General features: G+C 41.7%; 1 protein-coding gene across 1 annotated transcript in view; it reads right to left on the bottom strand.

The window, feature by feature from the left end:
- atp9b (ATPase phospholipid transporting 9B) overlaps nucleotides 1–26426 on the bottom strand; it is a 150298-nt gene that overhangs the window by 29211 nt on the left and 94661 nt on the right. The window contains exon 15 of the mRNA XM_060942667.1: nucleotides 22515–22769. Within this exon, the coding sequence (XP_060798650.1) occupies nucleotides 22515–22769 (255 nt within the window). The remainder of the gene's footprint in view (nucleotides 1–22514; nucleotides 22770–26426) is intronic.

Below are 26426 nucleotides of genomic sequence, written 5' to 3'. Positions count from 1 at the left end.
TGATGCTCATCAGGCTGGAAAAGGTTACAAAACCATCTCTAAAGAGTTTGGACTCCACCAATCCACAGTCAGACAGATTGTGTACAAATGGAGGAAATTCAAGACCATAGTTACCCTCCCCAGGAGTGGTCAACCAACAAAGATCTCTCCAAGAGCAAGGCATGTAATAGCGAGGTCACAAAGGACCCCAGGGTAACTTCTAAGCAACTGAAGGCCTCTCTCACATTGGCTAATGTTAATGGTCATGAGTCCACCATCAGGAGAACACTGAACAACAGTGGTGTGCATGGCAGGATTGCAAGGAGAAAGCCACTGCTCTCCAAAAAGAACAATGCTGCTCATCTGCAGTTTGCTAAAGATCACAAGCCAGAAGGCTATTGGAAAAATATTTTGTGGACAGAGGAGACCAAAATAGAACTTTCTCGTTTAAATGATAAGCGTTATGTTTGGAAAAAGGAAAAAATAAAAATAAATAACACTGCATTCCAACATAAGAACCTTACCCCATCTGTGAAACATGGTGGTGGTAGTATCATGGTTTGGGCCTGTTTTGCTGCATCTGGGCCAGGACAGCTTGCCATCATTGATGGAACAATGAATTCTGAATTATACCAGCGAATTCTAAAGGAAAATGTCAGGACATCTGTCCATGAACTGAATCTCAAGAGAAGGTGGGTCATGCAGCAAGACAGCGACCCTAAACACACAAGTCGTTCTACCAAAGAATGGTTAAAGAAGAATAAAGTTAATGTTTTGGAATGGCCAAGTCAAAGTCCTGACCTTAATCCAATCAAAATGTTGTGGAAGGACCTGAAGCGAGCAGTTCATGTGAGGAAACCCACCAACATCCCAGAGTTGAAGCTGTTCTGTATGGAGGAATGGGCTAAAATTCCCCCAAGCTGGTGTCAGGGATGCGAGTGGGTCCTGATGAAAAAAGCAGAAAATCTGTAAAATCTCCTGAGGGCGCCGAAGGCGCCTGAAGTAATGGGGGGGGGGGGGGGGGGGTCCAGGGGGACACCCCCCGTGAAATTTTCAAAATGAGACCTTACACACCCTATTTCCTGCAATCTGAGCTGTAGTTAATTAAAACACCTGATGCCTATTTTCATACTTATTGAAATAAAAACACTATTATATAGAACAATATGTATCAAAATCAATATGTGTATTGCATTAATTCAAAATAATATGTACATTTTATGGGGACTGGTTATTACTCATTGTCAACATCACTTGTTTTTCTAAAAAAATGTCCATTAAAATCCAGTTATTTACAGTTCCATTAATAATTCAAATTTTCATATATTCAATATATTGAATTAAATAAAAACATTTATATATCTTATCAAGACTGACCTTTTCCTAATGTCCACATTACTTGTATAGGATTTCTTCACAATGTCTAAACTTTAAAGTTATACAGTTATCAACACGGTCAGCTATAATTCAAATTATCATACAGTGGGGCAAAAAAGTATTTAGTCAGCCACCAATTGTGCAAGTTCTCCCACTTAAAAAGATGAGAGAGGCCTGTAGTTTTCATCATAGGTACACTTCAACTATGAGAGACAGAATGGGGGGAAAGAATCCAGGAAATCACATTGTAGGATTTTTAATGAATTAATTGGTAAATTCCTCAGTAAAATAAGTATTTGGCCACCTACAAACAAGCAAGATTTCTGGCTCTCACAGACCTGTAACAACTTCTTTAAGAGGCTCCTCTGTCCTCCACTCGTTACCTGTATTAATGGCACCTGTTTGAACTCGTTATCAGTATAAAAGACACCTGTCCACAACCTCAAACAGTCACACTCCAAACTCCACTATAGCCAAGACCAAAGAGCTGTCAAAGGACACCAGAAACAAAATTGTAGACCTGCACCAGGCTGGGAAGACTGAATCTGCGATAGGTAAGCAGCTTGGTGTGAAGAAATCGACTGTGGGAGCAATTATTAGAAAATGGAAGACATACAAGACCACTGATAATCTCCCTCGATCTGGGGCTCCACGCAAGATCTCACCCCGTGGGGTCAAAATGATCACAAGAACGGTGAGCAAAAATCCCAGAACCACACGGGGGGACCTAGTGAATGACCTGCAGAGAGCTGGGACCAAAGTAACAAAGGCTACCATCAGTAACACACTACGCCACCAGAGACTCAAATCCTGCAGTGCCAGACGTGTCCCCCTGTTTAAGCCAGTACATGTCCAGGCCCGTCTCAAGTTTGCTAGAGAGCATTTGGATGATCCAGAAGAGGATTGGGAGAATGTCATATGGTCAGATGAAACCAAAATAGAACTTTTTGGTAAAAACTCAACTTGTGTTTGGAGGAGAAAGAATGCTGAGTTGCATCCAAAGAACACCATACCTACTGTGAAGCATGGGGGTGGAAACATCATGCTTTGGGGCTGTTTTTCTGCAAAGGGACCAGGACGACTGATCCGTGTAAAGGAAAGAATGAATGGGGCCATGTATCGTGAGATTTTGAGTGAAAACCTCCTTCCATCAGCAAGGGCATTGAAGATGAAACATGGCTGGGTCTTTCAGCATGACAATGATCCCAAACACACCGCCCGGGCAATGAAGGAGTGGCTTCGTAAGAAGCATTTCAAGGTCCTGGAGTGGCCTAGCCAGTCTCCAGATCTCAACCCCATAGAAAATCTTTGGAGGGAGTTGAAAGTCCGTGTTGCCCAGCGACAGCCCCAAAACATCACTGCTCTAGAGGAGATCTGCATGGAGGAATGGGCCAAAATACCAGCAACAGTGTGTGAAAACCTTGTGAAGACTTACAGAAAACATTTGACCTCTGTCATTGCCAACAAAGGGTATATAACAAAGTATTGAGATGAACTTTTGTTATTGACCAAATACTTATTTTCCACCATAATTTGCAAATAAATTCTTTAAAAATCAGACAGACAATGTGATTTTCTGGATTTTTTTTTCTCATTTTGTCTCTCATAGTTGAGGTATACCTATGATGAAAATTACGGGCCTCTCTCTTCTTTTTAAGTGGGAGAACTTGCACAATTGGTGACTGACTAAATACTTTTTTGCCCCACTATATATTCAATGTATTGAATCAAACAAATGCATATTTTATGGGGACTGTCCATCTTCTTGTCCACATCACTTGTATGTTTTCTTCAAAAGGAAGAGCATGTGTCTATTCACACTTTTTACAGTTAAGTTATTTACAGTCCCCAGTTATTTTTGAAACAAATTTTCATTTGATCGTTTAGAATTCTTCTTCAGCTTCTTGGCCAAAGCCAAAAGCTCATCATTCCTCTCTTTTTTCCCTTTTCTTTCATTAGCCAGCTCCTCCTGTTTTTTCACATGCTCTAACCTCGCTCTCTTCTGCTCTCTCATATACTCCTTTTGCTTTGCTAAACTTTTTTATACCAGCATCAAGTTCACGTACCTTCGCTTCATCTCGCTTGTCAATAGTATTCGGCATCTTGAGAAAACACGCCGATTAGAGGAGCATATTTTTGAAATGCAGCTCACGAACATGTCTAAGTTTTGATAAAAGAAAACGGCTGTGGGTGTCTTTGTAAAAACTGTTCCGATTGGCTATTATGGTCTCGACATCGCTGTTTTGACCAATAAGGCAAGGCAAGTTTATTTGTATAGCACATTTCATACACACAGGCAATTCAATGTGCTTCACACAAATTAAAAGCATAAGAACAGTAACAAAGAATTAAAGTAAAAGTAAAATCATTAAAATCCAAGATTAAAAAGAAATTCTCATCTCATCTCATTATCTCTAGCCGCTTTATCCTTCTACAGGGTCGCAGGCAAGCTGGAGCCTATCCCAGCTGACTACGGGCGAAAGGCGGGGTACACCCTGGACAAGTCGCCAGGTCATCACAGGGCTGACACATAGACACAGACAACCATTCACACTCACATTCACACCTACGCTCAATTTAGAGTCACCAGTTAACCTAACCTGCATGTCTTTGGACTGTGGGGGAAACCGGAGCACCCGGAGGAAACCCACGCGGACACGGGGAGAACATGCAAACTCCGCACAGAAAGGCCCTCGCCGGCCATGGGGCTCGAACCCAGGACCTTCTTGCTGTGAGGCGACAGCGCTAACCACTACACCACCGTGCCGCCGTAAAATCATTAAAATCAAAATTAAAAGAAATTATATTAAAGGAAATTAATTACACTTTAGGTAAAAATTAATCAAGTGAAAGCATCTGAAAACAGCTTTGTCTTGAGCCTGGATTTAAAACTAACAACAGTAGGAGCATTTTTGATCTCATCTGGAAGTTGGTTCCAAAGCTTAGCAGCATAGCAACTAAAGGCTGCTTCACCACACTTCGTTTTGACAGCTGGTATTACTAGCAAGTTTTTCTCCTGTGATCTTAGAGACCTAGTTGGTGCATATAATTGAAACATATCCAGTAGGTAGCTGGGTCCCATCCCATTTAATGTTTTAAATAGAAGTAGTAATGCTTTAAAGTCAATTCTATAGCTCACTGGGAGCCAGTGCAGAGACCTTAGGATTGGAGTGATATGGACTACCCTTTTTGTTCTTGTAAGAACCCTTGCTGCTGCATTTTGGATTAGTTGAAGCTCTTTGATGGTCTTTTTTGGAAGACCTGTGAAAAGGCTATTGCAGTAATCAACCCTACTGGAGATGAAAGCATGAATAAGTTTTTCTAGATCATGTTTTGACATGAGACCCCTGAGTTTAGAAATGTTTTTTAGGTGATAGATTGCAGACTTTTTTACCACTTTCATATGACTGTTGAAGTTAAGTTCGCTGTCAATAAGGACACCAAGGTTTTTGACAGTATCCTTTGCTTTAAGCCCCTTAGTTTCAAGAACAGTGGCAATCCTAAGCCTTTCCTCCTTTTTGCCAAATATAATTGCTTCAGTTTTATCTGCGTTCAGCTGAAGAAAATTGAGAGACATCCATTTGTTAATTTGGTCAATGCATCTATGAAGAGACTCAAAAGGGGCATAGTCATTAGGTGACATAGCTAAGTAAAGCTGAGTGTCATCTGCATAGCTATGGAAGTTTATTGAGCTATTCTTAATAATTTGTCCAAGTGGGAGCATAGAAAAGGTTGACTAGTAATGGTCCCAGGATTGAGCCCTGGGGAACCCCACAGTTCAAGGACACGGGTGATGAACTGTGGCCTCCAATGGCCACATAAAAAAAAAATCTTTGTTGTAGGTAAGATTTTAACCAGTTGATTACTATACCAGTAAATCCAACCCAATGCTCCAGTCGATGTAACAGTATGGAATGATCTACCGTGTCAAATGCAGCACTTAAGTCTAAAAGCACCAAGACTGATGTTTTACCAGCATCAGAATTAAGACGTAGGTCATTCAGGACTTTAGTAAGAGCTGTTTCAGTGCTATGATTGGCACGAAAACCTGACTGAAACTTATCAAAACATCCATTTAATGTCAGGAAGGCAGTTAATTGATTAAAAACAATTTTTTCAATTATTTTACCAACGAATGGCAAACTGGATATGGGCCTGTAGTTGTTGAGTACTGAGACATCTACCGTATTTTCTGGACTATAAGCCGCTACTTTTTTCCTAGGTTTTGAACCATGCGGCTTATACAAAGGTGTGGCTATTCTGTGGATTTTTCTTCCACCGCTAGGGGCGCTCTAACCGGAAGTAGAATCAAAAATAAGATCGACGAAAAATCAATGCAAAGAAGAATTAGCAGATCTTTAGCAGATAGAACACGCACGACAAATTACTAACTGGTAATTATTTTCAAATCCAGCGAAGATGATTAAAGTGACTTGTGGTTTCAAACACAGGAGAAATGAAGGTAAATAAATACCGGTTATTTTCTCTTGGTTCTGTTCCGTTTTAATCAGCAAAGTTGCTGCCGTGTTAAAAGGCCCTGTTCGGAAAGAATCTGTTCAGGTACATACATGTACATTTACAGTACAAAATCGTTCTGTACATGCAGTAAATATCTAATTTTTCAACATAGATATCTGCGGCTTATAGCCCGGTGCGGCTTGTATATCTTTTTTTAAATTTTTTTTAAAAAATAGAGCGGATGCGGCTTATATACAGGTGCGCTCTATAGTCCAGAAAATACGGTAGGTTATTCTTTTTCAGTAGGGGTTTTATAACCGCTTTTTTCAGAGATGAGGGAAACATGGCAGTTCGTAAGGAGGTGTTGATAATCTGAAGTACCTCGTCTGATATTAGGTGAAGAACAGATTTGAAAAAGACTGTAGGTAAAATGTCCAGTTCAGATGTGGAGGAGCTGAGACTTTGTACTGTTTTTCTCAGAGTCTCAACATCAATTAAACTAAATGTTGACAGTGTATTACGACCCCCTCTCTCTTTATCCAATGGTTCCAGATTTTGAAGTGTTTGCACCTGTGTGGCTATATTCATACGTATTTTATCAATCTTTCCTTTGAAAAAAGATGCAAAGTCGTTGCATGTATTAACTGAGAGAAATTCAGAAGGCATTTGTTTTGATGGGTTTGTTAGCTTTTCAACTGTAGAAAATAGCACACTGGCATTGTTGATATTCCTATTAATAATGTCAGCAAAAAAAGACTGTCTTGCTTTAGAAATTTCTAAGTTGTATTTACATAACATCCCTTTGTAGATTTGATAATGAATCTGGAGTTTAGATTTACGCCATTTTCTTTCAGACTTTCTACATTCCCTCTAACATTTTAACTGTTGGATTTAGTTTCCAGGGTGCTTTTCCTTTGTCTATGACTCTCTTGGTTTTTAAAGGAGCAATAGCATCCATAATATGATTCATTCTTGAATTAAAAATTTCCATTAGATCATCTGCACAATCTGAAGATTGACATGGGAGTTCTGAGAGTGCCTGCTCAAAAAGAGCTGCTGTGCCGTTGGTAATTACCCTCTTTTTTACAGTCACAGACTTGTTTTGAAATAATGTAGAGAACACGAATTTTACATCACATTCAACGAGATTAAACGAGACTAAAGATGGTGACTTACAAATAATGTGTAAACATCGTTGGAGTTAATTAAGTTTGAACAGCATGAAGGATCATACCCCAACCCCCCGAAATTAATTAAAAAAAAAATTCTCAACGGATTTGGCATAATACAAAAAAAAGGTTGTTTTTTACTCAGAAAAAGCAGAAATCCGCTGAAAAGCGGAAAACTCTCATCCCTGTGGTGTACAGGACTGATCAACAGTTACCGGAAATGTTTAGTTGCAGTTATTGCTGCACAAGGGGGTCACACCAGATACTGAAAGCAAAGGTTCACATACTTTTGCCACTCACAGATATGTAATATTGGATCATTTTCCTCAATAAAATGACCAAGTATAATATTTTTGTCTCATTTGTTTAACTGGGTTCTCTTTATCTACCTTTAGGACTTGTGTGAAAATCTGATGTTTTAGGTCACATTCATGCAGAAATATAGAAAATTCTAAAGGGTTCACAAACTTTCAAGCACCACCGTTGGTACATAATTCTAATAATTTTGGAACTATATCCATACCCACCTTCTAGTTTAAAATGTGGCTTTTTTACTCTAATTCAAATGGGGGGGGGGGGGGGTGCGTGCCAGGCAAAACAAACCTCGCCTGGCAGCACGTATTTTATACCTATAATGTTGATAATGGTAATATTTCTCAATCAGCAGCTGTCAGGTTATAGTCCTATGAAATCTATGACCTTGAGTTTGACATTTCACAGTCATTCAAGGTGCCAAATAAAAGCCCATATGGCATGTCCTACAAGTTGTTTACCATTATCATGTCTACCATCAACCGATTTCAAGTTATAACCCTCTGAAAACCTGTGACCTTGAGTTTGACTTTTCAAGGCCACTCAAGGTCAAAGATCATGATGCCAAATGAAAGGCCATATGGGAGTTCCTATATGCTCGTAATAGTAAACATCTGTCTATCAGCAACCATTTTTGAGTTAAAATGGAAAATGTTATTTTGACCGAAAGGTTGATCTTTCCAGTGACCTTGACCTGATTACCCCCAAAATTTAAATCAGGTAATTTACAGACCACTGCTCACCTCCCCTGAAGTCAATCAGTGCTAGATTGCTGACAGATACGCACACAAAAGCCAACAAGGTCATGGTGCCAAATGAAAGCCCATATCGGAAGTCTTGTATATTAATATTATTTACCAGCTGGGAGGTCCGTATGGTGAAATACCGTGTTCGAGGTCTTGAAAGTACTGAGCGAGGCCCTCTGGGCCGAGGTCAGTATTTAAAGGCCGAAGTCACGGTATTTCACCATACGGACCGACCTTAAGCTGGTAAATAATATATTTATTTTTTCTTGACCAAAATCTAACAGAAAACGAGAGTGCCCGAAAGGGAAAACCGAGCCGAGCCGCCATTTTGAATCCTCATTCATGGCTGCAATGCAAATTGCTTCCTCCTCGGTATACAAGTGCACTTCCATGGCAGGAAAAAAAACAAAAACCTACCTTTTGCCACCCATGTAGTCCCCTATTTATACAAATAGGAGTCATTCAGGATTCAGCCATCTTTTTGCTCGGCGTTAGCAACAGTTACAGGTTTTTATCTTTCTCCTTTAATATTTTCTTTCTTCTTCCTCAGGGTAGTAAAACTCGCTTTCGCTGTGAACACTGTCGTTATCACTATCCATGCTGTAAAATTAATGCTATTCTCCTGAGAAATGCTGGCAAAAATTTATAAAGATTTTTGATACTTATAAAGAAATCTTATTTTAAAAAAAAAAGGTTAAAGGTTGACAAAAAAATGCTACTATATTTGTTGTTGTGAACGAGCAAGTCGCCAGAGGTCCATAACCAGGGTCCGTATTGTAGGATATGGACCCGCTCGCCAGCCAATCAGAGCGCAGGATTTGATGGAATCCGGGCCGCGAAAAAAATTAAATGTTGATAAACACATCTGACCATTTGAGCTATAATGGAAAATTTGCACATTAGCAAGGACCTTAACCCCACTGACATTTGACCCCCAACTGCTAAGAAAGCTACGAGAGATACCCCATCATGTAGCATATCAGTGGAAGCAGAATTGAAAGATAAACATTTTGGATTTGGTTTTAAGTAAATATGAAGGAAGCTATAATCGCATACCTGCCAACCTTGGAAAAAAATTTTGAGTAGCAACTTATCGTGGCGGTGCAGCGCAGCACGGCGTGAGGTCAGGCACATTTGCTGATCAGTATTGATTGTAATGAGGGAGCATGTGAACAATGTATTACTAAGCACAGAGTTCCCACTCACCACCATATCTAGTTATTCAACATACAAGCAGACTATGAAGAAAACAAGAACTCTTAATGAAAAGGCATGAATATATTTCCAATGCTTTCACCAAGACATTTGGCACAAGGCAACTGTGCCCCAAAAATATGTCCTTTATACAGACCTTAAACTTAAAGATAAGGGATAAATGTACTGCCTTTGGCATATTGTGTCTTAAATACATTGGGAATTATAAACAACAAAGAATCCCAAATAGCATGCTATGTCCCTTTTGACATTTAGCATTATATTGTATAGATAACAGAAAAACCAAAGGGCTATAGCCTATGTCTTTTAAAACAGACGCCGGCAGTCTGCAAAACACACACACACACACACACACAATCCTTTTTTCATAAATTTAGTTTTGACCATAAAAGAGATTCTGTTGCTCCTCGCTACACTAAACATCGAAAGTGAATATTCCAGAGTACCTATATAAATATATTTTTTTCAATATTAATATTTAGTAAATGCAAACTGATAACCACACTTACAGAAAAACTTACTGAAAATAAATTATAGGCTACTCTGGCCTATCCAATAACATAGCCTTTATAATATTCACTGACCTGGCCTAATTTGGAAAAAACTAATGGCCTATGTATATAAATGCAAGCATTTCTATGTTAGCAATATTATTACCTGTATTTCCTTGATGGCTAATGTCAAAATCATAATTGCACACTGTGCAAAACGCATGATTAGGCAGTTTAGGGGGTGGAGGCATGGCCATTGATCTTGATACTTCGTTAGGAACTTCTGAGGGGCATAGACTCGCTTCTTTTTAGATTTGCTAACCTCTCTCTGTCAGTATCCTCATCTGACGTCATGTGTATTATTAACTGCAAGGCACGCGCATACACAAAACACACATCATCCACTACACGCACTTACGTGAAAACACTTCGTGCGCTGCTCATTGAATCTCACATGCACGAGTAGCCTAGTTCAGAAGATTTTAACGCGTCTATCGGTTGACTGGATGGAAACGTCAGTAGGCTACTACATTTTCACTTTAGGCTATGCAATATTTTTTGGATTGAGAAGCCTGGGTCAAATATCAAAACAAGCTGGAACAAATATTTCCTTCAGATAAGGCGGAACACTGTGGGTTGTCCTTGCTTTATTCACAATGCCCTTGCCCTGCCCATTTACCTTCAAAACGGTGTTTAGCACCGTCCTCCCTTGTAAAACCAGTCACAGTATGAAGATCGACCGAGAGGGATGAAAATCAATGTCGTTACTTTCGTTTTGACGGCTCCTCGGCTCTCCGCTTCGCCTCATAGCCTAGGCCTATTTGAAGAGTTTAAAACTAGCGCTGTGATTGGTCGAAGTCTTCTTTTCTCTACAGGTTGCTGGTCAATGCGGTTACACCCACAGACGAGTTGCCTAGTGCGCGAATGCACAGACAGTTGAACCGGAATATTAAAGATCTTTCTAGAGGTCTGCGCTGGACAGAATTTTCAGTCCCGCTCCCGCAAAGAATTATGATTTTCAGTCCCGCTCCCACCTGCCATATTTTGTCCCGCTCCCAAATCCCGCATGATGCAGACGTTCGCGTTATTTCTCACGAAAGTTCTTGTCATTGGCTTGGGGAATTAAACATGCTGAGCTTAGCTGAGCTCTCCACTGACCGATCCTTCACCTAGCGCACGGAGCGAGGGTGCGCGTTGCCAGGCGGCATGCGCAGCTGAGGCTTTACAGAGATACCCAACACACCTACCAACATCTACAGTGGATATTAAGAATATTGTACATAGCTTATATGTCACTCCTCACATTTACATTCTAGGAAATACAAGTAGGCCTATAAGAAATTAATATAATTTAAAGACACAGCGTGATGGTGGCCCGCCCCCTACTTTGAGTGGATTTGAGCATAAATATCTACAGCTCACGTTCAGGGCTGCGTTTCCCAAACAACCAACCAAGTTAGCATTAAACCAATATGGTACGATGCAAGTTTGAACTAACTAACATCCAAAAAACGACTGCTTCCCAAAGCTGTAGTACCAACTTGGTCTGAACCAAGTTGATTTGAACCAACACAGTTCAAACCACGATGTTTTCAGATGTGTTCGGATGGTCTCGTTTATTGTCGGAATTCAGAGAAACAACCCGAAGTTGGCTGACAGTGCGAACGGCATTTCACCATTAAATGACCGTTAAGCCAAATTTGGTGCGTCCATAATCTTCCCCTGATGCTTGCAACTTGGTGTAGATGTTCATTTAGACTAATATAAAATTGCAATACCCCTCATTTGGAAATCACGTGTAAACAAAAGGCATCTCCATAAATTAAAGCATCATATACTAGTTTTGGCTATAAGGCTATTTGCCCTGATTAAAAATAGCTAAGCAAACTGCTGTGAGATGGCACAGATAACGTTATGTAGATCTACATGTTGTGTATTTATAGGTGGCATTGTTAGGTTTATTGTAAGTTTATTGTTTAGACTCTGACATTCTGCTGACACATTCCAAGTTGAGCGCTGCATGCGCTCATGATTGACAGCTCTCACTTTGATTGACAGCTCTCACTTTGCGCACTCGCACTCCCACTTTCTTTTTAAAGCAGCACTTCTGAAGCACTGTGAGCTTCACTAGAGGAGCTCTGCTCTTCTGCCACGATCAGAGATCTCAAACACGGAAGAGCGGAAAGGAATCGGAAACGTACGCGAGATTAGACCACATCCGCAAATTTAGGCATCTTAAAATGTTTTTATTAATGCCAAATAAAATATCCAGCACAAATTATATATGATAGACATAAATTAATAATTTATAAATTTTATTTTAAACACGTTTTTAGTTAGCGGGACTGCAGCTTATCACCTCCCCCTCCCGCCCGAAATGAGCTTTCAAAATTTGCCCCGCGCCGCACTGCTTTGCGTTGGGTCCCGCGGGAGTGCAGGGCTCTACTTTGAACTCAAAGCCATCAATGGCTTTTTGCGTATTTTGAAGTGTTAAATCGTAGCAGCGTAGATTGATGTCTAAATGCGTATCTGCTACGCAAAATGCGTAAAGGTTGGCAGGTCTGTAATCGCAAGAAAAAAAAAAATGGATTTTGACCCTTTGGGTGACCTTGACTCAATGTTGGAGGTTCTATTTGAGACTAATGCCCATCTATCCTGGTCCAGCCGTTTTCCTGTAATGTTGAACAAAAGAAACAAAGAGTCCCCACCGAAAACAATACCTCGCCCCCTGGTGGACTCCATCATGGGCGAGGTAAATATAAAACTCCAACACAGCCTTAAATAACTCTGCCCTTTAAATAAAGTTATTCTATATGGTTTTTATCCAACTTTCTTGTGAAAAATTCTGATTGGTAACTCAATGATTGAAGAATTATGGGTTCTCTTGAAAAGCCAGTTGGTGTATACGATTACGGAATAAAATCTTTGATATTGAGCGTTCGTAATGATCAACTGACCCTGGTGTCTATCAGTATAAAGCAGAAGAGGCCTTGGCTGCATTGCGGATGCAGTTACTGAAAGTCTCACACGCGCGTGTGCGCGCACACAAACTAAACACTGAGCACTAGTCCCTTGAGAAAATTAAATATTGATCACCGAGAGGGAGACGACGGGGCAGATAAGACGTGAGCATTAAAGGAAATAAATAAATAGACATATCAAGGGACAGGCAATTCCACTCAAATGGACAGTTTTCCTCTGTCACACCCCTTAGAAGACGACATTTATGTCTAAAGAAAGGTTTGAAGGGAAAGATTAATGCTCTGGTAAACAAGTAAGGAAGGTATTCTAGGAACGATCGAGAGAAATTTTGAACGACTGGATTTTGACAGTTGTTGATTTGTTACAAATGCTTAGATTGCATTTGTATTGCACAAAGTCGAGCCTCAAATGTCAAAAGAAGAAGAAGTGCACACCTCTCCGCTAGACAAATGTTTTACGAACAAAAAGCTGCTGAAATACCATGCGACGTATCCGTAGTCTCGAACACCTCTTGCATGCACTGAACTTCTTGGCTTACACCATTTATTACTTTTCTATTATACAGTAAGAAGAAAGTCATAAATACCCGCTCAGTGTCTCAAAAGAAAATTTCCTCATGTGTGACCTATTCATGCCCTCCCCGTCTCTGATATATATTAAGCGTCCTCTCAGATTTCTCTAACAAAACAATGTCTATGTTATCATTCAGTCAGGCAGTAAATTCTCGACTCGAGCACTCATAAACGCCAAATATTCGGCTATATAGGATTACACGCGGTATAAAAGATGGAAGGAGCAGAAGGCCAGTGTATTAATGCAACTTATTATTTCGGGGTGCAAAGTTATCTGTTCTGGCAGGTACTGAAACACAGCATTCAGAGAGCACTGAACGAAAAAAGGATAGAATTTCAGGGAGAATGAGACGGGATAGGCATTTCATAAAAAGTTATACATCTAGATTGAAGTTTCCAACTTTTAAATAATATGGACACAGGTTCATTTGTGTGTCAAACTTGCTTGTATTACAAAACCGTTATTACAAAATGTACAGTTTGAACTTTCACTATACAAATGCTGTTCAGATTAACCCTTGACGTAAAAGATTGGAAAAAAAATAAAATAAAATCTGCCAAATGCATGCCGTTTTCAGCATACCAAACACAGGGCCCGTTTACACGAGGACGCTGTCGGGTAAAAACGACTAAATATTTTATCGGAAGTGCCTTTCGTCTACACGAGGACGGCGTTTCCGAGGCTGAAAAACGGAAAAAATTGAAAACGCCTTCCAGAGTGGATAAGTTAAAAACAGCCCCCGTTGCATATCCGTCTAAACTACCCAATACGCGAAACTCTGCTCGGATCTGCTCACGTCGGGTACGCGTTTACGTCATACACGTCATATACTGTACATGCCAGCCCGGGAAGTAAGAAAGTAAGTAAAAAAGTAAGAGCATGTCTGATTACATCGATCCGACGGACCTTCAAGCTGCTCTGGCAGCTTTAATAAACGTCCAGGAATCCTTCGAACATCTATACCGAATCTGCACATATACCGTTAATGAACAGAGGCGGGTATAGTATGCTCTTACTTTTTTACTTACTTTCTTACTTACCATAGCCAGAGTAGTCAAAGTTTTCGCGGCGCAGATGTGCAGATCAGACAAGACGGAAGACGTTGCGCATGCGTGCAGACATAGCGGAGGTCTTTCACAGCACCACCTAGCCGCCTGGCATGCGCATCCAATTAAATTCCACACATTTATGCGTCACCGTCCTCCTTGAAAACGGTCGTGTAGACGCGGAAAAAAGTGAGAACGAAAACGGACTTTTGCGTTTTTGTTTCAGACCGTCCCCGTGTAAAGTGGGCCATAGACCAAGTATGATCAGAGCCATTTTTTGCCATGGCTGGGTCACAAATGCTATTCTCCTGGGCATAGAGTGCACCACGCAGGTTCTACAGTGAGTTTATGTAGGGAAAAGTTTCTCATAGGCAGCTTAACAAAGAAAAAGCAAGCTACAAGTTTTTCCTTCCAAAAAGGACTTTTTTTTTTTTTTTAACCTTAAAAGCATATACGCAGAACCATGGCCTCACTTTTTGTTTATAAATACCTTGAGACCTCAAGAATGGCACAGGAATAGTTTTAAGTGCTAACAAATCTAATACAGTAATTTTTACGATTAAAGTGATTCATATAGGTAGCGGTCTGAGTGAAAGACTTTGACGTCCGTGACATCACAGCAGGAAGTCTATCGGTCTCGTCACCATTTCTGCTATACTAAAACACAGAGCTGACTGCAACTCCGATCCTCCGTTTTGAGCTAATTTATCACCATGACACGTAGATGTGTTGCTGGCGGGTGCAGCAACACGACAGAAACTGGATTTACGTTGCATTCATGGTAGAGCCCTGCACTCCCGCGGGAGTCCCGCGGGACCCGATGCAAAGCAGTGCGGCGCAGGACAAATTTTGAAAGCTCATTGCAGGCGCGGGCAGGAGGGGGAGTGCACAATGCTGGAGCGGGCGGGAGAGGTGATAAGCTGCAGTCCCGCTAACTAAAAATGTTTAAAATCTCATCTCATCTCATTATCTCTAGCCGCTTTATCCTTCTACAGGGTCGCAGGCAAGCTGGAGCCTATCCCAGCTGACTACGGGTGAAAGGCGGGGTACACCCTGGACAAGTCGCCAGGTCATCACAGGGCTGACACATAGACACAGACAACCATTCACACTCACATTCACACCTACGGTCAATTTAGAGCCACCAGTTAACCTAACCTGCATGTCTTTGGACTGTGGGGGAAACCGGAGCACCCGGAGGAAACCCACGCGGACACGGGGAGAACATGCAAACTCCACACAGAAAGGCCCTCGCCAGCCACGGGGCTCGAACCCAGGACCTTCTTGCTGTGAGGCGACAGCGCTAACCACTACACCACCGTGCCGCCCTAAAAATGTTTAAAATTAATAATTTATAAATTTTATTTATGTCTATCATATATAATTTGTGCTGGATATTTTATTTGGCATTAATAAAAATATTTTAAGATGCCTAAATTTGCGGATGTGGTCTAATCTCGCGTACGTTTCTATGTCTGAGATCTCCGATCATGGCAGAAGAGCAGAGCTCCTCTAGTGAAGCTCACTGCTTCAGAAGTAAGTGCTGCTTTAAAAAGAGGTGCCTGGTAACGCGCACCCTCGCTACGTGAAGGATCGGTCAGTGGAGAGCTCAGCTAAGCTCAGCATGTTTAATTCCCCAAGCCAATGACAAGAACTTTCGTGAGAAATAACGCGAACGTCTGCATCATGCGGGATTTGCGGGCGGGAGCGGGACAAAATATGGCAGGCGCGGGCGGGAGCGGGACTGAAAATCATAATTCTTTGCGGGAGCGGGATTGCACAATGCGGGAGCAGGACTGAAAAGTCTGTCCCACGCAGACCTCTAATTCATGGCCCAAGAATGTTTAAACTGCAAAGATCTGGACGCATTTTGTGAGTTGTTCATGGGCACATTGGGCACCCAGGGCTCGACATTAACGCTTGTCCGGGACAAGTGATACTTGATGTCAGACAAGTTCATCGTCTCAGTTACTTGTCCAATCGGACAAGTGCCAAAACACGCAGATATTCGGGTTACATATCAAATTTATCAGTTTGTTCACATGATTTCTGAAGCATCTCACTCGACATATTGTTTTGATGAATCGCCGGATGTTTCTATTCGGAAAGAGCGATGTGCGCATGCACAATATTCCACTTGCGAAACCGGCCAATACCGCTTCATGTATTTGAGCTGAAAAGTAAACGGTTGTTTATGATTGGCTTTAAATCGTGTCATACACGTGGATTTGTTGACATTTCTGTTGGCGGGATCATTATTCAACTGTATATTTACATTATGTGGTAATTTCCAAATCTTTGAATTGCTGATGTGTTCATTATATAGCCGAGCGTGTGGCGGGGTGTGCTGGGCTTGGAATGTGCGCCTGCGTGCGTGTGGATTGACGGGGAGTGAGGTAGGAGTGGGGAAAGTTATCTATGAAATACCAAGCTGTCAAATGGCTGCTAATTAGGTTACCAGCTGTATTAATTAACTAATTAGTAATGGGAGTTTAGGGCTTTGAAACATAGGGCTCTATAATTTAGATACAATTATGGATTATTTGAAATCATCATCTTTTTTTTTTTTTTGACCATTAAATACCATACAGGAGCCACACTGAATAAACAACAATTAATCAGTGGAGGCTATATATTCAAAATTAATAATTTAAAAATGAAAATATATATAATTTTAATTTTCTGGTTTTCAATTTCTCATAAATAAATTAATGATTGATGGAGTCCAATTGATGGAGCAGAACTCAAGGGTTGATAGATGAAGATGAATAGAAACTTTTTTTGTATCCATTCATCTGTGAGTCAATAGAGGTGTGGAGGCTTTCATAATATGGAATCAATTTTGTGCCAAAATGCTCATACAATACTTTTGAAATATCAAACAAAAACGACAAATCAAAATACAAAAAAAGTCAATTTTTTTAGACTGGCAAACAAATTATTTGTGTAATCATGCAAAATACCAGTCTGTTACTCTTCAGAAACCTTTTATTTTTGTTCCGCGTCTTTCTCAGTTTTGCTTGACGTAATTTATTTTGGTTGCGATTCCAGCTTTCTCGTTTGCGCTCCCTGACTTTTCGCTTGCAGTTTTGGCATAAACTTCACGTGTGGGTGGGCTGTCCAGGAATGCATTCCCATTGGCTAACTTGTGTTTGACTGACGGCTACGCTCAGCGATTCCCTACTCGGATTCTGGCGGACTGTTTGACGAGTGACCGATCCATTGACGGTAAACAAGGATCGAGTGGACTTCAGTGGCGACTATGATATTGAATTAATTCAACAAAGTGTAAGTACGGGACAAATGTGTTGTATGTGTTGCAGTAGTGCACATTATGCAGGTGTTTCGTGGCAAGTCAAATGTTAGCCTTAGCTCCACTACCCGATATAATAGCTGTCTTGCTAACGTTAAACACACCTGCATAATGTGCACTACTGCAACACATACAGCACATTTGTCCCGTACTTACACTTTGTTGAATTAATTCAATATCATAGTCGCCACTCAAGTCCACTCGATCCTTGTTTACCGTCAATGGATCGGTCACTCGTCAAACAGTCCGCCAGAATCCGAGTAGGAAATGGCCGCAACAGCCTCCGGGGGAATGCTGAGCGGAGTTGTCAGTCAAACACAAGTTAGCCAATGGGAATGCATTCCTGGACAGCCCACCCACACGAAGTTTGTGCCAAAACTGCAAGCAAAAAGTCAGGGAGCGCAAACGAGAAAGCTGGAATCGCAACCAAAATAAATTACGTCAAACAAAACTGAGAAAGACGCGGAACAAAAATAAAAGGTTTCTGAAGAGTAACAGACTGGTATTTTGCACGATTACATGAATTTGTTTGCCAGTCTAAAAAAAATTTACTTTTTTTTCTTTTTTTGTATTTTGATTTGTTGTTTTTGTTTGATATTTCAAAAGTATTGTATGAGCATTTTGGCACAAAATTGATTCCATATCATAACAGGATATATTATCTTGTCATTTGATAACTAGATTTCAGTGTATAATAATCAGTGATTTACAGTATTAATCAGTCAATTTTGTTATCAGTTGTTTTTATTTGTAGCATTGTTATTATTTGTTTCTCTTGTCCAAACTAGTGATATCTCATCAAGTCATAAATTTTATGATAATGTTAACTTTCTGTGATATTTGTTACTGAACTGCAGAGTACTGATCTGTGTATATATATATATATATATATATATATATATATATATATATATATATATATATATATATAAATAAAAATAATGGTTAGTGTTTCTGGATCTCATAGTATAGTTATTTTGTTCTTAAAATTTTATGTTCATAATTTCTACTCTATTGGAATATATTGCTTCTGAACTTCAGCATAATAATTGGTGAATTATGGTATCAGTCTGTTTTACTATGTTTTTGAACTTTTGCCTCAGTATATCAAGTACTGATTACTTTTGATTCATAGATATTATGCATATGTTGTGAATTCGGAAACAAATGCCATAAAGATTGTTGGGTTACATACGGAAGCCGAGAGAGGCCCTTCATATAATCTTTTTTTATTCACCTTGTTATCCCGAGATAACGACATAATTAATTCAGGATGTCGAGAAAACAACACAACTAATTCGAGAGCTCGAGAAAACAAAACAATTATTCCGTGATCTCGAAAAAACGAGACAATTATTCCGTGATCTCGAAAAAACAATTATTTCATGATCGAGAAAACAGCTGAGATTTCTAGCAGAGCTGCGCCCCCTGTAGGTCAGACAACGAAGACTTAGAAATTGGCGGCCATGTAACAGAGCAGAAATGGCTTTTTACGATGCCTTGAGAGAGAGACATTCTAATGACCAAAGTTGCGTCTATACAGAATGAGAAATAGCCCCAAAGTCAGCATATCACAAGTCTCTTGGCGCACCTGAATGAACCATTTCTCAGCTGTTTACTCGAGATCATGAAATAATTGTTTTGTTTTCTCGAGATCTTGAAATAACGGTTTTGTTTTCTCGAGATCTTGAATTAGTTGTGTTGTTTTCTCAAGATCCTGAATTAATTATGTCGTTATCTCAGGATAACAAGGTGAATAAAAAAAAAAGGATTATATGAAGGGCCTCTCTCGGCTTCCGTAGTTACAAATAGTTTATTTTTTTCTCAAATATTTCTTCGGACAAGTCAACTTCACATTCGGACAAGTGGTTTCAAAAGTTAATGTAGAGCCCTGGCACATACGAAGTGGTCTCTCCTCTGCTCTGCACATTTTACTGAAGACTCATATGAGACCTCTGATCTGTTGAGGAGCGTTGGCTATAAGCCCGTATTGAAAGAGGGTGCAGTACCAACAATTAAAGAAAACTACAAGAGAAGGAAAGTAAGTTCAGTTGCACCAGTTCTCCCAGAGTGCGAGTCGAGGGTTGTTGCCAAAACCCGGGACGGAACAGGACATATTATCGCTCGGGCAGTGACCTCCCAGCAGTTGTTACAAAAACCGGTGACGTCCCGTCCTGTGTTTTAGTAATTGCCTGAGCTGAGCAGTAATGGTGGAGTACTCAGTATGGAGAAAATGGAGAATGAGTGGAGCAGCCGTCTGATTTCTAAACTGGATATGTTTGCCTCAGCACCTATATCTCACCCTTACATGGAAGAAGCGAATGAATGGAGAACTGAACGAACAACTGAAAGTCTGATTTGTTTCAAAACAAAAATCGGCCACAAGATCGGCCTTCAAGAAGCGAGAACACAGACGGGTAAGCGCCGACACTCATTTGGATACAAAACACTCGTTGTATTAATCTAAATGCAGGTAAACATGTAACTTGTATAAGATTATTTAATTTGCTGCAGAATGTGATCATCTCAGTTCATCTGATTATTTAATTAGCCTTTTACGTTTTATCAGTGAAAATGTATGCATGTATATTGCATACGTTATAACACCTATCCTGTTTTAATGAGAGTCAACCCACAATCAGTCTTAGTTGAGCAAGTCGGTAACGGTATTTCTTACTTTCACCATAAACGTTTATTTATATGACTTTGGTCTATAGCTGTCAAAGGCCTCGGCCTTAAAACCGGTTACCGCAGTGATGTCATGCACTCAGGGCTGGCTGGCTCAGTGGGGCAGCTCGAATGCCAGCTTTGCAGTCGATTTTAACTCAAAAATATATTTTTTTTATTCCCATTTATGGAGCATACAAGAGTCAAGGATGGAGATACTATCCACTCAGAAATTTATTTAAAAATAAAGGATCTGCGTGTCTCCTTTAAGTGTTAGAAAAACAAAGTCCGAGAAACAGATGCTTTCAGATCGGAGGAACTTTTTCATAGCGCTTATAACTGTCGGAGGAAGTGCCTCCTTTTTTGCGTGTCCATGCTGCAGGAACTGAGAATGCTGTTTTGAGGGACTTTTTAGCTCCTACTTCAGGGTAGGTACTCTCCCAGCTCAAGAGGAACCGTAAGTGACAAGTACAAGTTGATTGGTCAGATATGAGCCAATGCAGTATCAGCAACCACCATTTTTAAAAATTGTTTAAAAATCTCTTAGTGTTTTTTTTTTAAATAAATTAAAAAACAGGGGAGGGGCGGGAACCCATGGACAAATGGACTGACGAAGAACTGAGCGTGTACAGATCTTGCAGTCACGTGACCGGAAAGTTCACAGCCGCCATCTTGTCGGTAAAAAACACCGCTGAATACTGCTGCACTCGTGTACAGAATGCATCAATTTCAACTGACGGACTACACGGCTCATTTTTCTAATGAACAGATAACTAGATATATGTCTAAAATAAACGACCTACAGATTAGTGACCCTTCTTGATTACCGGACGTAGTTTTCACGACTGTATCAGTGGATATGGAACTGACAGAGGTGGAATACCCGGACGTGTATAATTACCTCAATAACTTTCCCTCGCTGTTCAGTGGTGAAGCACTGCGTGCTTATAAATCTCTGGACAGTTATCTTTACAGAAATTCAGGATTTGTCAGCCGCCCTCAGATGTGGCATCTCGTAAACAAGAAAATAACAATCCTCATTGGACGGGTAAGTCACTTAAGTATTACTAGTACTGCACTGACCAGCCGATTATAGAATAGAATAAGGTAATTCCAGCTGTAATTCCAAATCGTCCGTCTTGTTTACCATGGATCTGGCGTTGGAGAGGTAGAGGCTTAGCAGTGGAGGTTTGAGTGGCTGTTTTCTGAGCTTAGTCAACAGGCCGGCTCTGCAGCCTCGCTTTTGCTTCCACTCCCGACGCCGCCTCCTTCGCCTGCCAGACCCGATAACAATCCACGGAGACCCTGCTGGTCTCGCCATCTCATCCGGAATGTTGTGCATGCGATGGAAATCGCTACAAACCGTCATTTTCTGCTGGAAACCAATGTCCAGTAAGTCCATACGGTTGTAGTGGATATTGAAGTCCGGTACAGACGAACAACACGCAAAAATACACACAAAAAACATAAAAAACGTGCACAGGTAGGGAGAGCTTGTAGCCGCAGCCGTTGTAGTAGAATTGTATATAGTAGGGTTTTCCAGAAGAAAAGGTAGAAGTAGAAGCAGAAGGCGGAAATATGGCGTTTGACCGACAAGATGGCGTCTGTTACAATCTGGATCGGCTGTGACGTCACATGCAAGATCTCTATATGCAGCGGAGGAAACGGCACGATTTTTATGCATCCAAGTGGGGGGAAAACAAAAAAAACCTCACTAGCATTTCCTGTTAACATCACGCAAGCAAATTGGATTACGTCGCTTCAGCGTACCTACTGGCAGAATGAATACAAACGGATAGGGGTGAGGGGGATATGTAGTTCTCAGTGGAGAGCTCCCCAGTGGGTAGTTCCTCTCCGATAACTCCCTAGAACTACTTGGTCCAAAAGTCACCTAAAGGGACATTACTGTGGGTAAATAAAGAACGACGAACTGGAAACAATCACTGCTGATTAACAAATTATTACATAAAATGTTCCTCTTTAGTTTACGAAACATGAAGTTCATATTCACCGTGTCTGGCTAAAATTAGAGGCTCATTATTTTTAAATAACTGAAATTCAAATCGCAATTAGTAAACCTATTTGACAGCCATAATTTTATCCTTACATCAACCTATACTCTGTATAATCATATAGCGTGCAGTTCAGTGGCTGTGTGCAGGCTCTGTTCCCTACACTGCACTCACCTCATCTGGGCTGGAGGCCTGATATGTTCGGTTGGCGTCGCTGAAGTCCTGGTCAGCCTCTGTGCCCTCGGACTCAGCGCTGGCACCGTTAGCTCGGGACTCGTAGACAGGTGTAACATTGTGGCACAGTGCAATGGCCTTCACAGCCTCGTTGATGCGACTGCTCACGCTCTTGCGCACCTTGGGCCCGGATGGCGGTGCCTTACGGGACGGCGTAGAGCTGGCACTGTTGCCGTTAGACGCAGTTGAGCTCACCTGCAGAATATACACACACATCTGAGAACAGCTCAAATCTCAATGCCATGCTCCGATCTTCATTCATCATTATCTGTGGTTGCTTTATCCTGTTCTACAGGGTCGCAGGCAAGCTGGAGCCTATCCCAGCTGACTACGGGCGAAAGGCGGGGTACACCCTGGACAAGTCACCAGGTCATCACAGGGCTGACACATAGACACAGACAACCATTCACACTCACATTCACACCTACGCTCAATTTAGAGTCACCAGTTAGCCTAACCTGCATGTCTTTGGACTGTGGGGGAAACCGGAGCACCCGGAGGAAACCCACGCGGACACGGGGAGAACATGCAAACTCCGCACAGAAAGGCCCTCGCCGGCCACAGGGCTCGAACCCGGACCTTCTTGCTGTGAGGCGACAGCGCTAACCACTACACCACCGTGCCGCCCATTCCGATCTTCAAAAAGGAAAAAATAAAGATGAACAAGACCACGGACGTGGCAAGTACACAAGAAGTAAACCTGAACCTGCGAGACACCTCAAAAAATAAAATCGTTTTGTCTATTTGGCGTGTTACTCCCTAAACGGTAAACAGTGTCCGTGTTCATGTTCTTAAATACCAGCTCAACACTACTAAGGGAGATGCAAAGAAACATCATTCATCTTTCTCCTGTCATAACGGTCCATGAGGGCTGCAACCACCAGCTGCTCAGTGTGCACGCACGCGCGTGCATGTGATGAGATGCTCTGCTCCACTAGAGCAGGTGATTTCTCCCGATTATCCTCTTTTCCCTGAGAAAGTTCCACAGAGGAAGAGAGATGACGGGCTTCAAACTGAAACCAAGCACAACAAACTCTCACTCGTAGGCGTGAAAATGGAAGAGACCAGGCAACATGTGGGATTCGCCATTATTATTATTATTTCACCTCCCGCTTTAACTGAAGGATACGAAACCCCTTTAAATTATCAGTCATAGAGGTGGAAACAGGGCGGCACGGTGGTGTAGTGGTTAGCGCTGTCGCCTCACAGCGAGAAGGTCCTGGGTTCGAGCCCCGGGGCCGGCGAGGGCCTTTCTGTGTGGAGTTTGCATGTTCTCCCCGTGTCCGCGTGGGTTTCCTCCGGGTGCTCCGGTTTCCCCCACAGTCCAAAGACATGCAGGTTAGGTTAACTGGTTACTCTAAATTGACCGTAGGTGTGAATGTGAGTGTGAATGGTGGTCTGTGTCTATGTGTCGACCCTGTGATGACCTGGCAACTTGTCCAGGGTGTACCCCGCCTTTCGCCCGTAGTCAGCTGGGATAGGCTCCAGCTTGCCTGCGACCCTGTAGAAGGATAAAGCGGCTAGAGATAATGAGATGAGATGAGATGAGAGGTGGAAACACTGCTAGCAAGGAAATCCTAAAAAAGCAGAGAAGAAAAACATGATTTTTACCAAACTAGATGACTCCTCCACCCAAGATGTCTGCCAAGCAACACTAAAGCCACGAGTTCACTATAGCCACCGTGACCTCAATTTATTCATTTTATTAAGGCACCAAAGACGCCACATTCCCACCCACTTGATTTCTAAAAGGCTCACAAGTTAGTGAATAAACAGAAAAAAAAAAAAGTTATCGCGTAACCGCTACCACAAATGCGCACATTTTACGTCCCATGTCCTTTCCTCTTGAGTGAACTGGCTTTACTGCCATTCAGACTTGATTCACATTTTGATCTGCTTTAACTGGAAAATCTGAAAAGTGTACTTTTCAAGTGCAAGTAAAATGAGACTTTCCCAGCCTTCTCCTTGACCCAGCACCATACACACATCCAACAATGCAGCACTGAGCAAACAAACAAGCGCTTATCAATACCCCACATTATGTTTATTGATGCCTGTCTAATCCAATTTCACCAGGATTTCATTACACGCCATCTGAAGTGCCCTCCAGGGAAACAGATATAACAAGGAAATGATGGATTGCTGTGGCTGTTACAGTTCCAGTTAACCTGCCAGTCACATCATCTCTGTAATATACGCTGTGGCATAGAAATCAATGTGGTCTATGGCTTACACACATGCATGCAGAGTGCTAATGAACAGTGATGTGGAGGAACTAACAGATCTGTGATGGCGTGACTAACATGGATCCAAATTTATTCATTATAGGTTATTTAAAAAAGAAAAAAGTCAACACTGACTTATGGCCCTTTTCCACTACCCTTTTTCAGCTCACTTCAGCTCGCTTCAGCTCACTTCAGCCCGACACGGCTCGCGTTTCGACTACCAAAAACCAGCACGACTCAGCTCGTTTCAGCCCTGCTTAGCCCCTAAAACTCGCACCGTTTTGGAGTGGGGCTGAAGCGAGCCAAACCGTGCCGACTGAGGTTGGGGGCGTGAGCAGACACTCCCCTGTGCACTGATTGGTGAGGAGGCGTGTCCTCACATGCCCACACACGCCCCGCGAGCGCGCTGGGATCTGTAAACACCACAAACCCGGAAGAAGAATAATTATGAATTACGAGAATTTCTGAAGCCTTATGCGCCTCGCCTCATCTATACGCTCTTGCCAGTATCTGTCCACGTTGTCGGTGACAACAAGCCACAGCACCGAGACCAGCAACACTAACGACTCCATGTCCTCCATGTTTATTGTTTACTATTTGGGTCGTGAGACTACCGCTTAAAAGCTCACTGAATCAGTGACATACAGAGCATCGTGGACGAGTTCGCGGAGCGCAAGGCTCGCCGTATGCCCTTCAAATAATGCGCGCAGTAGGCTATTGATGTTTTATTATGAGCCATGTACAGTATGTCGCCGAATGTTTTTTTTTGTTTCTGAGTTACATGTTCGTTTGAAGGACTTAATGTACAAACTAACATAGTTGCACCCCGGAGTGTTGAAATTGGTAAACACAGTGCATTCAGTGAGGTTTGCACCGCCCTCCTTTTATTTCTGACTCTTCCTGTCACCGTTGCAACCTCTGAGCGCTCATTCGTATGCCCTTCAAATAATGTGCGCAGTATAGGCTATTGATGTTTTATTATGAGCCATGTACAGTATCCTAATGTTTTTTGTTTCTGAGTTACATGTTCGTTTGAAGGACTTGATGTACTAAATAACATAGTTGCACCCGGTAGTGTTGAAATTGGTAAACACCGCAGTTGCGGACATTTTGTAGCCTAAAATGATGTTATGATAAGCTTTAATAAAGGGCCCGGTCATTTGCCCCGCCCCCGGCCCGGCTCTGACTTGTTCCGCCACCGTCACTGATGTCACTGTTTGCGCTGCTTAACGGCATCACATGACGTCCACCCACTTTCACTAACTCCACCCAATGTGTCCACCCACTTCCAGCCAGCATGGTTCAGCGCGGTTGTAGTCGAAATGCAACTCCAACAGCCCCGCTCAGCTCGACTCAGCTCGACTCGGCACGGCACGGCTCAGCCGCGTTTGTAGTGGAAAAGCGGCATTAGTTAACATCCCGTCACCTGAACACATTCACCCCGATGAAATATCTGAATATTCCACAAGGCGCATGTTCAAGAGGAAGGAAGCCTCAGTGAATTTCCTGGAGATCACAGGAAGAAAAAGCAAATCCTCTCATTCTTCTTTTCTTTATTTTCGGTGATACTGACTGTTGAGATCACAAAAGTACAACCCTGTTACCCAAATTAGAACTTGAACTCAAA

This window comes from Neoarius graeffei, chromosome 16 (genome assembly GCF_027579695.1).
Source record: "Neoarius graeffei isolate fNeoGra1 chromosome 16, fNeoGra1.pri, whole genome shotgun sequence".
Classification (NCBI taxonomy): Eukaryota; Metazoa; Chordata; class Actinopteri; order Siluriformes; family Ariidae; genus Neoarius; species Neoarius graeffei.
This window is presented reverse-complemented; position numbering and strand designations above follow the sequence as displayed.